A 16,609-nucleotide genomic window follows, 5' to 3' on the forward strand; every position below is an offset into this window, starting at 1 on the left:
AGTCAGAGCTCTCCAGCCAGCCCTTGGAGGAGCCATGGGAAAACACATCCATCTTCAGCTGCAGCACTCAGACCAAGGAGCCTCCATGCCTCTGTGAGCATCAAACCACAGCTGTGGGCATCCCAGATTCAGTTCTGCAGGGGAAGATATCTGTTGTCCCACCCTAGGCTCTAGCAGCAGCCACAAAGCTGTGGGCTGGGGTAGGAGCTGGTCACCTTGGGGCTCTCAGTGTGGCTGCATCCTGCCTGAGCATGGCTGGGCTCCCAGCAGCAGCACCCCTGTGAGCAGGGAGCAGTTCCTGGGATAACTCTGTCCTTGTCTCACCCCTTCCCTCCCTGGGACTCTCTGGCATGGTGCTCTGGCGGGTGCAGGCACAGCTCTGCATCTCCTTGCTGCTCTGGGGGAGAGTTGTGGAGTGTGGGGCACAGAGCTGTGTGCCAGGCTGGAGGTGGAGAGCTCCAGCCTCAGTCTGCACTCTGGACTTTGCTGCCTAAAACTTGTCTGTAAAAGCAGGGTGTCCTGGAAAATGATATCCAGGGGGAATTATGAATTGAATTTCCATCTTGGCTCAAGCAGCTTTGCTGGGTCTGCAGCCCAGAGAAGAAATTGCCCTTGAGGAGAGACATGATATGACTTACACTTTATATTTTCTGCTTTATTGTAGTACATATTGCATCCAGGCTGAACAGATCTGCCCTGGCCTTGGACATAGCTTTGGTAGGGGTTGGTGCACACTGGCATGTGTCCCCTCCATGGTGCAGAGGGACCTGGTCACCTTCCTCACAAGCAGGGATTACTTTGATGTTTGCACTGATGCAAAACAGGGAATTCTGGGCATGGCAGAAAGGTTCTCTGGCTGTCTGGGTGTTTCCAGGGACTGTCATTCTCTGGTTAAACCCACATCTCCTGGATCTGCCGTGGACATCTCTTTTATCACACCAGGCAAGCAAGGGTGGCAGTGGTGGAGGAGGGTGGCAGGGGAGACCTGGGATTATCACAGATCTCCTGCTCCACATCAGATTTGTTCCTGAGCTCTTAATCATGTGTTATTATTGAAGACAACTTATTCTTAGAGAGCCCAAGGTGCAAATTATGTTTTACAGCTAAGAAAAGCTTCCAGAGCTGCCTACGTACAGTAAATCCCTGCAATCTCGGATGGCTTTGACTTATGTGTAGCAGATGTTAGGATGGAGGAGACCACTCCTTTGTGCCTGCTTGTTGCTATCACAGGCATAGACACAGGTGGAAATTTAGGCAGGGAGAAGCTGTCTGGGCTCAGAGGTGGGCTCATGAGTGTTTTTCCACCCTGCAGCTCTGAGCATCTGTCCTGTCCCCAGTGGTGGCACCAAAATGGACAGTGCCAAAGTGTTCATGCTGCTTGTAGGAGCTCCTTTCCTGTCCAGGAGCTCTAGAGTAGTTTGCCTGCCCTCCCCACTGTGTGGGACTCATGGAAGCATGGAATGGTTTGGCTGGAAGGGCTTTTTAAAGGTGTCACTATTGTCAGTGCTGTGTGTTCTCTCCTCTCTGCAGCTGGGTAGAAGGCACCTTTCCTCCCAGGAATAGTAATTGTGGCTTGTTCTGCTATAAATATTCATTGGGAAGCACTCTTAATTGTTTTTCTGATTAATTCAGTGCATGGCACTCTTGGGGTAGATGAGGAATGTGCCTTGGTTGGGACATCCTCCCATGGCAGATCTGTTCCTGGGTGTAGTCCTTAAGCAGCCAGCCAAACCACAGCCCCCCAGGGGTCACCTCCACCAGCATGGCAGTGTCCTGCTCTGTGTTGGGACAGGCAGGGACACAGGGAAGCTGTGTGTCCCTGTGTGTCCCCAGTGCCAGCAGTGCCAGCCTGGCCCTGTGGCTGAAACTGTCCCCAGCCCCATCCTGGGGTGACTCTTCTTCACAGTGTCAGCACTAATGAGGAACCACTTCAGACGTAATTAATGAGCACTTGATGTTCTCTAGGTCGAGGGGACACTGCATGGCATGAGCTGGAGGAGGTGCTTAATTAGTTCCTGTTAGGGATGGGAGATGATTCCTTCCTAGCCAGGAGGGAACTGTGCTTTGGGGAGCCCAGTGGTGATGCCACCCCAATTTCCCAGTCAGCTGGAATTATGGAGTGACATTGATAGTTCCCAAAATCCCAAGTTGCAGAGGAAAGATGCATCTGTTGCAGGGGGCTCCTAACCACAGCCCCTGCCAGCAGCTCTGTACCTGGGGGAAGAGCTGAGCTTGGAGATCCTCTGGGAATTTTTGTGCCTGCTCACTTCCCTGTTGATGAGGTGGCTCGATAGCTCATGCAGGCATTGAGGGGTTAACAGGGTGTGCTGGGGTAGGTGGCACATGGAAGTATCAGTTCTTCCAATACTTATCAATATTTATCTGTGTCTGTTGGCTCTAGAGTTTCACATTGCTGCAGCTCATAAGGGAAAAAAATATTTCTCTGTGGAGCCTGATGCCTGGAGTGGGGGTAGAGCTTCTCTGGGGGTTGTGTTTTTGGGACATAAGTCCTATCCTGAATCTCAGTCCCCAGTTTTTTTACTCCAGACTCATTGTGAGGTTCATTGTGGATGGCAGATGGTGGTGAGGCACTGGCCTTGGACACTTCTGGGCAATCTGTGCCAGGGCCTCACCACCCAAGAATTTCTTTCCAATATGCAATCTAACCTTGCCCTCTGTCCATGTAAATTCTTCCCCCTTGCCCTGTGACTCCAGGCTCTTGGAGCCCCTTTAGGCACTGGAAGCTCCTGTTTGTAGGGGTGGTGACCCTGGCAGAGGGAAGAGCCTGTGCCAGGCTGCAGTGCTAAATCTATTTATATATGGAGGTTAAATAACATTGAATCCTTGATGACAACTTCATCCCCCTTTCATTTGTTGACTCAGAATAATGATGTGGGGCAGTGAGGATGGTGAGGAGCAGCCTGTGCCTGATAGTGCCATGATATGTCTCTGCTGCTCGCTCTGCTGTGAACCTCCCTGTGTATGTGTATGAATTGTCTGAATTTTGGATTAATTTATTCAGTTTGATCACCCCAATTGGTTGGTTTATGGCAAGGAAGTGGAGCTGTGGCATGGTACTGGGCAATGAGCCTGGAGCCAAGTGGAAACTAAAGCAAAACAAAACCTGAGTGGGGGAGAACAGTGATTTGGAAAAGGGAGCATGGCAAGTATTGGGTTTTTCCCCCCCTCTGGCTGTTCTGGAGAGAGAAGTGAGTTCCCTGCTCCGTGGTAAGCTGGCAGCCCCGCGGCACCGTCTGCCCAGGGCCTGCCTGCTCTTCTCTCTGCTTCCATCTGGGACAGATTTTCTCTTCAGACCTTCAGAATCCCCCCAGCCATGAAAAACAGAGCGAGTGAAGCCCAGAGTGGTGATTAAATGGGTGAGCATGGACCTGTTGGGAAGCTGCAGGCAGTGAGCAGCCAGGCACGTGGGAGCCTGAACCAGCTGCTTCCATGCCCTGCTCGAGGCTTCAGCTCCTTGTTTAGGGCCATGGTGTCATCTAAACAGTTGGTGTTGAAGCTCCTTTGCATCCAGAGACCCTTAATTTTTCCAGGCAAGCCTTTCTGGAGGAAAACTGCTGCTGGGTGAGCATTGACTGCATTTTGCTTCCAGTGCAGCACTCTGGTGAGCATTTCAGTCTGTGAGCACCTTGTTCCATCAACCAGGTATTTGCTCCCCTGGGGTGAGGGATGGCATTTTGGAAGAGGTGAACAGAGATGCATCCAATCCTTTTGCCTCTAATATGCCTTGCACAGCTCCTTACCCTGCAAGCACTTTTGAAATCCTGCCCTGCTCCAATTCATTTCTCATCCAGGAGAAGAAAAGCAGAAAAAAAACCCCCAACCAACCCTGAGAAAGGTAAAACCACATAGAATTTTACTTCCCCCCATGAATAAACCATGGCAGGCCAGCTCTGACTTTAATTTCCATGTGTCCCAAGGCAGATCTAAGCCTGTTCCTCCCGGGGTGGAGGGCTGGTTTAATTAAGCTGCTGTCACACAGAGCAGGGGCCACGTTCCTCCATGCATCCCATGCCCGCAGGATGCCAGCCCGGATGCTGGCAAGCTCATGTTTATCTCATGAGTTTATCTCATGGGTTTATCTCATGAGTTTATCTCATGAGTTTCTGCCTGTACAGTGCTGAAGGAAGGGAACACAGTGGGGAGGGTGCTGTTTGTAATTCGAGTAGCCCTGAGGCAGGAGCATCTCTGGGTGATCCAAAGTTTGTGTGTTCGGTACAAAATGGTGAAGTTTGCACCAAAATGAGGTTTTGGGATGAGGATCTGGGGACAAGGCTCTGCTGGGATGTCACATCCCTGTGTGCTGCAGTTTCTGGTGTGATTTGGGGTCCTGTGCTGAGCTCTCTGCTTGGGAGCAGGATACTTCAGGGCTGGAATGCTTGGATTTCCCTGTTCTCCACCCGGGTCATGCTCTTCTCCCTACCCTGAGGCCTGGATGCTGGCATTTGGTGGCTGATGGGGTGTTCAAGGGCTGAGTCTCCTTCCTTGGCATGGTCAGGAAGGTGGGATGCAGGTACCCTCCCAGCTCTCCTGGCCTGGCTTGCTCTCAGTATGGCAAGTTCTCCAGATTAATTTGTGGGTGCCTGGTGGAGGGTGGTGTGGCAGAGCACCCCCAGCACTGCTGTGGCTGTGCCAGGCTGAGATGTTCCTGGAGAAACACTTGGCTTAATATAAAAGGCAATCAGATCATTAAAAAGTAGATATGGGGGCAAAATCCTCACTAAAAAACCTGTCAGCCCTGTTCCCAGCAGAGAGGCAGGAGGGATGACAGGAGAGCACCATGTAGAGATGCAATTAAACCTCTGTGCTCGGATGTGTGCAGGGAGGATAACAGGGGGATGAGAGCAGGGTGGGAAAGCAGCGCCCTTGTCACCCTTTGAAGGTGGGAGATGACAGCCCCACCTGAGGGTGACAGCCTGCCCAATTCTGCTGCTTCTCCCCCCAGCCTGCTGCCTGTGCCATCATCATGTCAAAGGCATTGGAGCCCCAGTGCACGGGCTGGGGGCAGCCCAGGGTTCCTGTGTGTGTGTCCCCAGGGAACAGGGTGTCAGCAGTGCCCCTGGAGGGCAAGCACGAGCCTGGGAAGCTGTGCCAAGTGCCTGCCCCTGGAGTCACAGCATCCTCTCAGTGACACTTTCCTGTAGCACACAATTTCGTGTGGGTGTTTATTTATATTTTTTATTTGCCTGGATGGTGTCTCTCAGCTGAAAGTGTCTCTGGGAGGGTGTCCTAGCTGGCATCTCAACTGCTCAGGGTGACAGCAGGATGGCAATGAGAGCATTTTAAAACACCCATCTCTGGGCTAACCAGTTTGAAGGCTGTAAAATGGATGTTTTCTTTCTTATTTTATTTTTTAATGTATTTAAAGGTAGATTCAGTGTTGATGGTGTCTACAAAATACACAAGGGGCTCCTAGTAAGCATCTCCTCCCTTTTTTGGGGGGTTTCATCAAAAAAATTATAAGCACAAGATGTTGGGTTGAGGAGGCAGTATTTTTTCTTAAATTATTGTTTGCAGAAAGGGAGGCCTTGAATCTCTTTCTGGCAGGCTGCAGATGCAGTGAGCCACAGTTTCTCCTTTTTCCCTGACCTGTTCTGTCCTCAAACCCTGCTGCCCATCTCCCAGGGGTGCTGGTAGGTGTTTCCACATGTCTGTTTGGAGCAAGGCTGGATCATCCTGGCTCTTTAGTGCCTTTGCACCTGACAGTGCTCTCCACACCTCCAGCTTGCTTGAGGGCATCATCTCGTGCATCTTTTCATCACCTGCTGTGCCAGAGTGCCACAGGTGTGCTTAAAGACATGGGGATTGCCCTGGAAATTGCTGGACCTGAAAGGGAACCCGAAACAAACGTGAATTTGGGGATGCCTGGAAAATGGGGTTAGCTGCCACAGCAGGAACAGAGGGGCATGGGATGGATGAGGCAATGCTGACATGGTTTGCTGGGTGCTGGAGAAGGTTGGGGCAGGTCAGGGCTCTCTGAATCGCTGCTGAATCTGTAATTCCTTGGAGAAGCTCCTACTTTGAAATGCAAGAAAGAAAAATGCCACTCTGCATCCCCAGGGAGCTTTAGAGCAAGTTAATGCAGAGGCAAAGTCTCCTTTCTTTCTTTCTTCCTTTCTTCTTTTTTTTTCTCTTTTGACTTAAGCTTCCCTGAGAGAGTAATTAAAAAGTGCAAGTTCCAGGTGCTAACTGTGAGGATTTAGTTTGAGAGTGAAATGCTTGGATGCCCCCATGCTTGAATATCCCCACACTTGCAGCCTTTCCACAGAGGCTGTGATGGTGGCTTGCCTCGGGCAGCAGCAGGGATGGATGAGCTGAGAGATCCTGCTTATTTCTGGTTCTTTCTTTGACTCCTGGCACCTGGAATGCAATGATGCAGGATACAGGAGAGTGTTAAGCAGTAAAAAGCCCTCTCAGTGCTGCTGTGTGCCACGAGTGTTTTCATAATCCATCCTGCTGCTGGGCACTGCCCAGGCTCCCCAGGGAATGGGCACAGCCCCAAGGCTGCCAGAGCTCCAGCAGCATTTGGACAATGCTGTCAGGGATGCACAGGCTGGGATTGTTGGGGTGTCTGTGCAGGGCCAGGAGCTGGATTGATGATCCTTGGGATCCCTCCCAACTCAGTGTGTTTGTGATTCTGTGGTTTGGGCATTCTCAGATTCTGTGATTCTCAGATTCTGAGGTTCAGTGATTCCCAGTTTCTGTGATTCTGGGAGGTGGCAGTGGGGACACAGCTTTGTGGTGCCTTTGCTGGGTGCTTGTCTTGTGTGAGACATGTGACACATCCCTGCTCTGAGCCATTTTGGGGGGTAGGAGAGGTTCAGCTCTGGCTGGGAGTCCCCAGTTGTATCCATTCCTGTGGCCACATCCTTACAATCATCCTTGGATATGATGGCAACTTGCAGCAATTTTTCCCCCTATGACATCCTGCTGCAAGAAGCCCAAATTTCACCAGCCCTTCAATGATGTTCTCCCCCAGTCCCAGACATGTCAGCCCTGGAAAAGGGGTCCTGCTGTCAAAGTGGCACCTGGGATGTGCAGCATTCCTGAGGTGCAGGATGATGGATCTGGGGGCAGCTTTGGATTGTGGGGGGGTTAAGTGCTGAGCATCCTCCCTGCTGAGCAGCACAGAGGAGTTCTGTGCCTCAGCATTTACAAACACACCCCTGGTGCCTAAGTGTGAGGAAATGGATAGTTAAGCACATCATTAATCTTATCCAGCCCCCATAATCAACAATCAATTAATTCTGCTCCGGGCTGAAGAGATGCGGGTTGTGCCGTAGGCTGGGCACTGGCAGAAAGAGCCTCTTCCCACAGGGAAAGCTGAGGCAGAGCCTCATCCTGCATTTGTCCAACACACTGTCAGGGATGCAGGCTTTGCCAGCTCTGAGAAACTCTTGGAGCAGCTCTTAAATTAGGGCAAATGTTGCACTGGCTATTAGTGGGGTGATTTATTGCTCCCTCCTGGGCTCGAGTCCTCCATCTGAGCCTTGCACTTGGACTGTAGGTTTGCCATGTGAAGGATTATGGATCCCACCATGGCATTGCAAGGCCCTGGGGGTTTCTGCTGTGTTTGCAGTATGAGGTTCATGGTTAAGCTCCCCCAGAAAGAGGGGACACACAGGCAGCAGCCAGAGCAGAGTGCTGCAGCCATGGCATATTTGGGAAGGAGGAGAAGGCATCCACCTCCCTGAAACTGTGGGAGGCTTTAGGCAAGCACAGTGTAATTACAGGAGAGAAAAGCTAATTGGTAATAATAGCAATTAAGAGCCACGTGCCTGCAGATTACAGGAATTTGTGGATAAGTAAAGTGATAACGGAAACCTGTGGACACTGGGGTGCAGGCTGCCATGTTCAGGTGTTTTGACAAAGCATCACTTGGATTAATTGTAATTAAACATTAACAAACCTCTTCAACCAGCCCACCAACATGCCCTCAAGCTTAAAACTGAGGCTTGCTCATAGCACTGCAATCTCCTCATTGTTCTCCTTCCCTCATCCATCCTCTTCCATTAAAACACAGGTGGATGTTCCCTGGTGCCACTGCCCTCCCCTTCCTGCTCCTCCAAAGTGTCTGCCATGTTTCTGGTGTGTTCTGACACATCCTCCAGCTCCAGAGCTCACAGGTTCTCCTTTGCACACCTCATGGATGCTCTCCCTTCCAGTGGGAGCACAAGGCTGCTGGGATGTGGTGGGGAGGCGATGGTGGGAAGGGAGAGATGAGGAGCTGGAGATGCACTCCAAGCCTTGGTGTGTATTTGTGGTTTTGTCTCCTGCCTTGTGTGTCTTTGTAACTCTGCCTCCTTGTGCTGTTATGGGAATAGGGCTGTGTGTGTGGATCAGGGAAGGGTCTGCATCCTTCTGCCTTCTGCTGTGGAGCATCCTGAAGGGACTCCTCAAACCCTCTGGACTGCATGGTGACCCCGTGTGTCTCACTGCCCACTGCATGAGGTGGTGGGTTATGGCCCTGAGTGCTTCCTAAAGGTGCCACAGGCATGGGATGGCTATGGTGGGATGTGGAGGACTTGGCAGTCCTCCCTTGATGGGGAAGAGGAAGGGCAGTGGGAGATGGTGTCTAGTTCCTCTGAAATGCCATGTCCTCACCCAGCTGTCAGGAACACTGGAATGAGACAGTTCATTGCAGCCAGTTGTGTGCCTCAGGCTGGGGGAGGGAGGGATCTTCTGAATAATAAAATTGTAAAATATTGTTTTGATTTATTCTTTTCTATCATCTATTAATATCTGGAAAGGCTGTGTGAGCAGGAGGCCTTCATGAGTTTTGAATGACAGGTTAAAGGGCTCCAATAAAGATTAGATGGTCCACTATCTCCCAAGGAAATTGCATCAAAGTGGTTACTCCTGCTTGCTCCTATTAATTTCCTCTTCATAGCTGCTAGGAGATGCCTCATATCCTGATGCAGCAGACAGAGGCTAAGAGGCACTTTCCATTATCTCAATCATCAGTGTGTTTATGAGACACGTCGGGTGTTTCTCTGCAGAGCTGTGCCTTGGGGGTTGGCATGGCAGGGGCAGAGCCAGGAGCTGAATGGGGTTGGCATCCCCCTGCTGTGAGGCCAGGAACAGTCTCTCCTGGGCTGGATGGAAGCCTGATCCCTTGGTGCCAAAACACAGATATTCCCTTCTGCAGCCTTTGGTTGTGTCAGATTTTGTGAGATGTCAGGGATGGATGGGCATCCATTCATCAGTGTCCATTGCTGAGGATGGGTGGGGTGAGGCGGAGATGAGGGACCCCATCTCTGTCACTGCATCCTCGCCCTGTCTCTGCAGAGCAGCGAGATGGTTGATTAATGAAACCTCCCCTGTGGCTGATTAAACCCTCACTGTAACTGGAACATCTTCTCCGTTATGAATTAGTTGCCATTTCCTGCTTGAATGAACTCAGAGGTTGGGAAGCTCCAGCCCCAGGCTGAGGGATTAAAGGGATGGACCCATAACACACTGTCATGGGTGTCACATAGACTTTTTAATAAAATATTTAAATTTTGCATGTAAAAAGAGCTGTGGGACCTAAGCCAGGCTGTTGGGGGTGGTGGAAAGGGACTGATCAGCAGAAGAGAAGCACTGTCCTGCCCTTGTCCATGTCCCCATGGGTGCTGCTGGGATGGGGGTCCCACAGCCCCCTGCCATCCCCCTGCCTGGGAGCAAGCAGCAGGGAGCAAAGCAACTGCTACAGCCCCCTTGCTCTGTCTGGCTAAAGATTGTTGCCATGTGGTTGCAGTGTTTGTCTAGTGGCTTCAGGAATAATCCATAACCAACATGGAAAATTCTGGCCATCCTAGATTCGTGGGACAGTGCTTCCCCATTCAGCGCTGATACGAGTGTGAAGCTTTTCTGTGTCTCCTCTTCTCCCTTTTCTTTTCCTTCTTGTATCTCTCTTTGTTTCCCTCTCTCTCTTTTCTTCTTCCCTTTCCTCTTTCCTTTCTTCTTCCCTTTTCTCTTCTTTAATCCTCTCCCTCTCCCTTTTCCTTCTCGTATCTCTCTGTTTCCCTCTCCTCTTTCCTTTCCTCTTCTTTTACCCCCTCCCTCTCCTCTCCCTGCTCTCCCTGCACCCTGGCTCAGCTGAGGACCCTGTGCTGTGCTCTGTCTTGCAGCCTGCCCTGCAGGGACGTTCAAGGCCAGCCAGGGCTCGGGGCAGTGTGTGCCGTGCCCCCCGAACAGCCGCTCCAGCTCCGAGGCGTCTGCGGTGTGCGCTTGCCGCAACGGCTACTACCGGGCAGACTCCGACCCGCCGGCCGCCGCCTGCACCAGTGAGTATGGGCTGGAGTGGGGGCTGTGGGGAAAGGCTCATCCGTGTGCACTTGGTTTCATTTTCTCCCACTGTGGATGGGAGCACGGGCACAGCTGGCTGGGCAAGGCGGAGGGATGGCGTGGATCCACATCCCACCTCACTGGCAGCCTCTGGGATTTATACATCACCCGGGCAGTGGCGGTGATGGCAGGGAGATAGTCCCCAGGATAAATTAGGATTTAAAGTTATCTGCTCTGGCTGTCTTGTTCATAGTCTTGCAGATGGAGTATTTTTTAATAGAGGGGAAAGCTGCGTTAAGCATTGGTATTCAGCGATGCGGCGCTGCTCGGCTGCCTGCCCGAGCTGCCTGGCAGGGCAGCAGTGTCCTCAAGCCTGTCTTTTGGTGGGAAAAAGCCCAGGAGAGAGGAAAGAGCTGCTGTGCTCTTCAGCCTGCTGGAAACAGAGGCCTCAACGTCCCCCCAGATACACTCCAGGCCCTTGAACCAGCCTATCATGGAGCTTTAGCACATGAATCCTCTGGACTCCCCATGCTGGGAAGTGCCCAAAGCACTCATCAAGGAAACAAGAGAAGGATTTGTGTGTTTTGCTGGATCACCTGAGCTCTCATACAGGTATTTCAGCAGGTTGCACAACTTCAGATTATCTACAGGTCTTTATTATGCCTCGTTACATAACTGATTTACAGCAGTGCTGCGCTGTTGGAATACAGGAAAAAAGTCTCTGCTGATTTTTATTTCTTCTCGTCAGTGCTTGATTTTGCAGTGATCCAATCTGAGGTGCCATCTGTTCACCCACAAAGTTTCTCTGTGTCAGAGGAGTACATAACATTGTGGAGCTGCAGGCAGTGCCCTGGACTGGAACCTTTCCAAGGGTGATCCCTGCAGAGGAGGGAAGGGGCTGCAATTAAAGTGGGAGGAATTTGGGGAGGCAGAGTTTACTGCCAGGAAAGGGAAGATATATGGGTTTTTTTCCTTTTTCTTGAAAAGATATTAACTGCTTAAGGTATGGAAGGAGGCTTGGGATTTAGGCACCTGAGACAGGTTACAGATTTTTGGGGGTAGCTCACTAATATTGATCTCATTGACCCTTTGTGAGTCCTGCAGTCTTGTTCCCCTGGGGAATCAAGGTCTTTCTCCCTGCTTCTGCCCTGTTGTGGCCCCTACAACCATCCCATAACTCTCTTTGACACCTGCACCATGGGGGAGGCTGGCAATGCTGTGGTGCTTCAGGTACAGGAAAGCCCAGGATTCCAGCAAGGATGCTGCACTGATGCTGCTCCACAACACTTTTATTCCTAAAGAGGAAGATGGCTAAAGGGAGTGGAATTTTATTATCTTAATTTTTTTTAAGGCTGCCATTTCTCCAGGCATTTGAACAAAATCTTTCATCTGCATTATCCACGGCAGCAGCTTAGAGAGGCTCTCAGAGTGTCTGCACACAGAATGACCTCTCCATCCCACCAGCCACGTCACCATGGTGCTGATGAATCTGTCCCTGTCCAGCCCATCCCTGGCCACTAACAGGGCTGATTTATCCACAGCCCTAATGATGTTCCCTGGTGCACACACACAGGAGGAGGGCTCCTGTGGGATGGGTTTCCTCATGACAGAGTGTGCTTCTCTCTCTTAACCTTCCTTGCAGGTCAAGTCTTCCATCATTTTTATTGCTCCCTGTATCATGGTAAAGTCCTTTTTCTTTCTTGGAAGTGCAGCCCCCAGCCCAGCCAGCATGAGGAAGTCCTTGCTTCCCTTATTTACTGTAACCAAGCAGCTGAATTTTGTGGTTTTGGCTGTGGAGCCATCCGGGCTGACCCCAGATCCTTCCTTGGATCTGTGCAGATGTGTGTTTGCACCTCAGTGATGCTGTCCTGGGTTCCTCCTGAAGGGACTGCAGCCCCAGTCTGGCAGCGCTTGCAGTCGGAGCCGTGTTCAGTTCTCATCCTCTGAAGCATTTGCAATGGCTCCTGGTGGCTTTGATCAATGCCATTTTCATCTCGTCCAACATGGGAGCTGCTTACAAACCATGGAGTGCTGCTGGCTCTCCTCCATGCTGGGAAATTCCTGGGTTTCCAACTTGAGACATTGAACCCTTAATAACCACTTTCCATTTTTGACTTTCTCTTCTTCTGCTGCTCCTCTCGTTCTCCACGGTGCTGGCTAAGTGACTTTTCTCTTGCTGGGATAATCTGCTCGAGGTGCTTCTCCATGTGAGCACTGCAGTTATCTCAGCATCTCCTGATGGGGTGAAAATGAGTCCATCTTCACGGATGGATCTGCATGCATTCCACAGGGAGAAGAGAGACTTAAGTGGCTTTGTGGCATGGGAGTTGTCATCTCCATCTGGGAAACTTGTTTGCAGTGCAGGTGGTTGGAAAGTCTGACCCTGAGCTAAGCAAAGCTGTGGACACCAAACCCCTCCTGAGGGAGGAGATGATGGGTAGTGCAGATCCCCGGGGTGTCCTTCTCCATGCTGGAGCCTCCATGAAAAGGCAAGAACACGTCTCAACTCCTCTCCTTTCCCGCAGGTGTCCCATCCGGGCCCCGCAACGTCATCTCCATTGTCAACGAGACGTCCATCATCCTGGAGTGGCACCCGCCGCGGGAGACGGGCGGCCGGGACGACGTCACCTACAACATCGTGTGCAAGAAGTGCCGCTCGGACCGGCGCGCCTGCTCGCGCTGCGACGACAACGTCGACTTCGTGCCGCGCCAGCTGGGGCTCACCGACACCCGCGTCTTCATCAGCAACCTCTGGGCCCACACCCCCTACACCTTCGAGATCCAGGCGGTCAACGGCGTGTCCAGCAAGAGCCCCTTCCCCCAGCAGCACGTCTCCGTCAACATCACCACCAACCAGGCTGGTGAGTGCCGGTGGTGCCAGGAGTGTGGCTGTCCCAGTGATACCAGGGAGTGTGGCTGTCCTGGTGATACCAGGGAGTGTGGCTGTCCTGGTGATACCAGGGTGTGTGGCTGTCCCAGTGATACCAGGGAGTGTGGCTGTCCCGGTGATACCAGGGAGTGTGGCTGTCCCGGTGATACCAGGGAGTGTGGCTGTCCCAGTGATACCAGGGAGTGTGGCTGTCCCAGTGATACCAGGGAGTGTGGCTGTCTCAGTGATACCAGGGAGTGTGGCTGTCCCGGTGATACCAGGGAGTGTGGCTGTCCTGGTGGTGCCAGGGAATGTGGCTGTCCTGGTGATACCAGGGAGTGTGGCTGTCTCAGTGATACCAGGGAGTGTGGCTGTCCCGGTGATACCAGCCAGTGTGGCTGTCTCAGTGATACCAGCCAGTTTGGCTGTCTCAGTGATACCAGGGAGTGTGGCTGTCTCAGTGATACCAGGGAGTGTGGCTGTCCCGGTGATACCAGCCAGTGTGGCTGTCTCAGTGATACCAGCCAGTTTGGCTGTCTCAGTGATACCAGGGAGTGTGGCTGTCCCGGTGATACCAGCCAGTTTGGCTGTCCTGCTGCTGGTTGTAATCTCCATGTGTTGTCAGGCTCTGTGTCCAAAAGGAAGAGCTCCTGGCTATGAGGGTCTGTGTGATGGCTGTGGTGTCCCCAGCCCTGAGCAGGGAGAAAGAGGGGATATAGGAATGGGGATAGGGAAGGGTAGCCTGAGCCCTGGGCAGGGTGAGAGTTGGCTTGGGGATGAAATGGCATCACCACTTTCCAGTTGGGAGAAGGGAGATGGGGTGAATCCAGCCTTGAAACACAGCCTTGAAACACAGTCTGACTGTGTTGCAGCACAGAGGGAGCAGCATCCCCAGGCTGAGTCCAGGCTCTGTCTCCTCTGGTACATCCCTCTCCCATCATTTTCCTCTTGTCTCCTTTTCCAGGCTCCTCTGCCCTCTTTCCCCAGTCAGGCATCAGGAGCTGAATGAGCAGCTCTGGGTCAAACAGGGATGTTGGTGGGGTAGGTGTGCAGATGGCAAAGGAGCAGCTGGTCCTGGGCTGTACTGAGGATCAGAGGGTATGGGAGCCCATGTGCTCTGATTTTAAAATGGGAATGAGAATTCCTGCTTTGTGCCAGGGCAGGCAGCCTTCATCCTGCTCCCTCTGGACAGCACAATGGAGAAACCTGGTGTAAATGTTTCAGTGGAAATATTTCAGTGTAAACCACTGTAAATATTTCAGTCTCCTGGCTCCAGGGAATACAAATCTACACTTGTGCATGGCTGGCATTGCTATCTGCTGAACCACGTGCAGCCAAACCTGCCTCTTGTTTCCAGGCTTTTTTTTCCTGGGATGGATTTTTGGGGTGTTTCTTAGCTCTTCTCCCACCATGGGGAGCTGGGAACAGCCAGGTCAACCTCATCTGTCTGTCTGTACCCCAGTGGTCCCTGTTTATCTTAAAAAGGCTGATTACAAACATGGAAATTCTGGGCTGTGGGGTAACATGATGGAAGTTCATCAGGGATATCCAGGGCATTGGTGCTCTCCCTCTAAAATCTCTTTGGCTTTCCACCAGGTTTTTCCAGCCATTTTTCCCAGCCCCTTCCAAGATAATTGGAATTAATAAAACAGCAATCAGTCTGAGTTCTGAATTTCAGCCCACGAGCATCTTTCTGGAGCAGATATGGAGAGATTAAAAAAAAAAAAGGATTAAGTATTCTGGGTAAACAAAGGCAGTGCTGAACCATCCACATCTTCCATTGGAGCCATGAGAACCAGGGCTCCTGCCAGCCCCAGATTCCCTCCATGGCAGGATCCCATGCACCAGGCTGGTTGTGCAGGTTGTTCAGGTATTCCCTGGATTCACACAGGGGAGGGAGGCATTTTCCCTTCCCAGCACAGTCCATACTCTAGGCATGGTGAGATGGCTGGACTGGGAGCTGTCTCTGTGGACAGGACATGCCAGTGCCCCTTTGGGTGTGGACAGACTTGGATACCTTTCTTTTTATATGATTAAGTGCAGGATTAGGGCTGTATTGGCTGGCTCTGCCCCCTGTGAGTGTAACTTGGAGGGCACAAAGCATTTGAAAAAAGTCTCCTGACTGATTTAGTAGCTCAGTGTTCCTAAGGGTGGTAGGACAGTGTTTCTGTTTTCCTGGGAGAAGCACATTTGGATGCTGAGGATGAGCATCCCCTAAGAGCAGCCCCAGCAGCTTCTCTGGAGCCAGAGCTGGGCTGGGATGTCCCTGCCCTGGTTCCCTGTCTCTATCCTCAAGGTGGGCAGATTTTTGCTCCCACACCCTGTTTCTGAGAGCATGTGGGGTGGCAGTTGTTGCACAGCTCCCTGGTGCTGAGTGCTGGCTCCCCAGAGAGGCTGTTACAGCAAAAGATGTCACACAGAGCCCTTGTTACTAAACCTTGGTTTGCCCCTCTTGGGAGAACTTTCCTGTGTCTCTCCTGCCATGGGAGACATCCTTGGAGCAAGCATTCCCAGGGAGAAGGAACACCAAGGATTTCCAAGCCCCTAATTAAAAGGAGTAGTTGGTTCAAATTGTAGAATTCCCTCAGTGGCTTGCTGCTCAGCTTCCATGTAAAGCTGCTGAGATGCTTCTCTTCCCACTGCTAATGAGCGAGCAGGTCCCATGGGGGAGCCAACCACAGGCGTGGGAGATTTGGGATGCCGTGGGGATTCTCCCCCTGCTCAGGGCCATTTTTCCTCCCCCTCTCCATTAATTTTCCCTCTCTCCCCCCTTCCTTGGCAGCCCCCTCCACTGTGCCCATCATGCACCAGGTGAGTGCCACCATGAGGAGCATCACGCTGTCCTGGCCGCAGCCCGAGCAGCCCAACGGGATCATCCTGGACTACGAGATCCGCTACTACGAGAAGCTGAGCCGCATCTGCACGCCCGACGGCAGCAGCGCCGTGGGCTCCAGGCCGGCCCCGGTGAGCCTGGGAGCTGCCCTGGGGCTGGGCTGGGGGCTCTGGGACAGCCTCTGCTGGGAATGGTCACGTAGCACAGGCAGCAGGTTGCCCGAGCTGCCTCCAGAAGGTGGGAGTGAGTTGTGACTGCAGATGCTAAATCACAGAATCAGAATCATAGAGCAGCTTGGGTTGGAAAGGACCTTAAAGCTCTTCTAGTTCCAACCCCCTGCCATGGGACACCTCGCACTAGAGTATTGTCCAGCCTCAGCCATTCCATCCCTGCTGTTTGCTAGGTTGAGCAGGGACCTGAATCAGGAGGAGGGGAAGGGGTTGGAGAGGACCAGGGAAGGTTATGGAGGCTGTCCCTGCCTGGGTCACTGCCTACCCTTGGTCCTGTCCTGCAGGGGACACGCTCCCGACACCTGCGGTGAACCCTGCCCAACCCAAGCTGTTCTATTCCTCCTGTGTCTTACCAGCTCTAATGAATTCCTCTAAGTATGAAAAATAAAT

General features: G+C 52.1%; 1 protein-coding gene across 2 annotated transcripts in view; it reads left to right on the forward strand.

Moving 5' to 3' along the window:
- EPHB1 (EPH receptor B1) overlaps nucleotides 1-16,609 on the forward strand; it is a 77,757-nt gene that overhangs the window by 37,351 nt on the left and 23,797 nt on the right. The window contains exons 4-6 of one of the 2 annotated variants that reach the window (XM_079315353.1): nucleotides 10,131-10,286; nucleotides 12,813-13,148; nucleotides 15,939-16,120. In XM_079315353.1, the coding sequence (XP_079171479.1) occupies nucleotides 10,131-10,286; nucleotides 12,813-13,148; nucleotides 15,939-16,120 (674 nt within the window). The remainder of the gene's footprint in view (nucleotides 1-10,130; nucleotides 10,287-12,812; nucleotides 13,149-15,938; nucleotides 16,121-16,609) is intronic. The other variant, XM_079315354.1, reaches the window with a different exon arrangement.

This window comes from Erithacus rubecula, assembly GCF_903797595.1.
Source record: "Erithacus rubecula genome assembly, chromosome: 11".
In the NCBI taxonomy this organism is placed as follows: Eukaryota; Metazoa; Chordata; class Aves; order Passeriformes; family Muscicapidae; genus Erithacus; species Erithacus rubecula.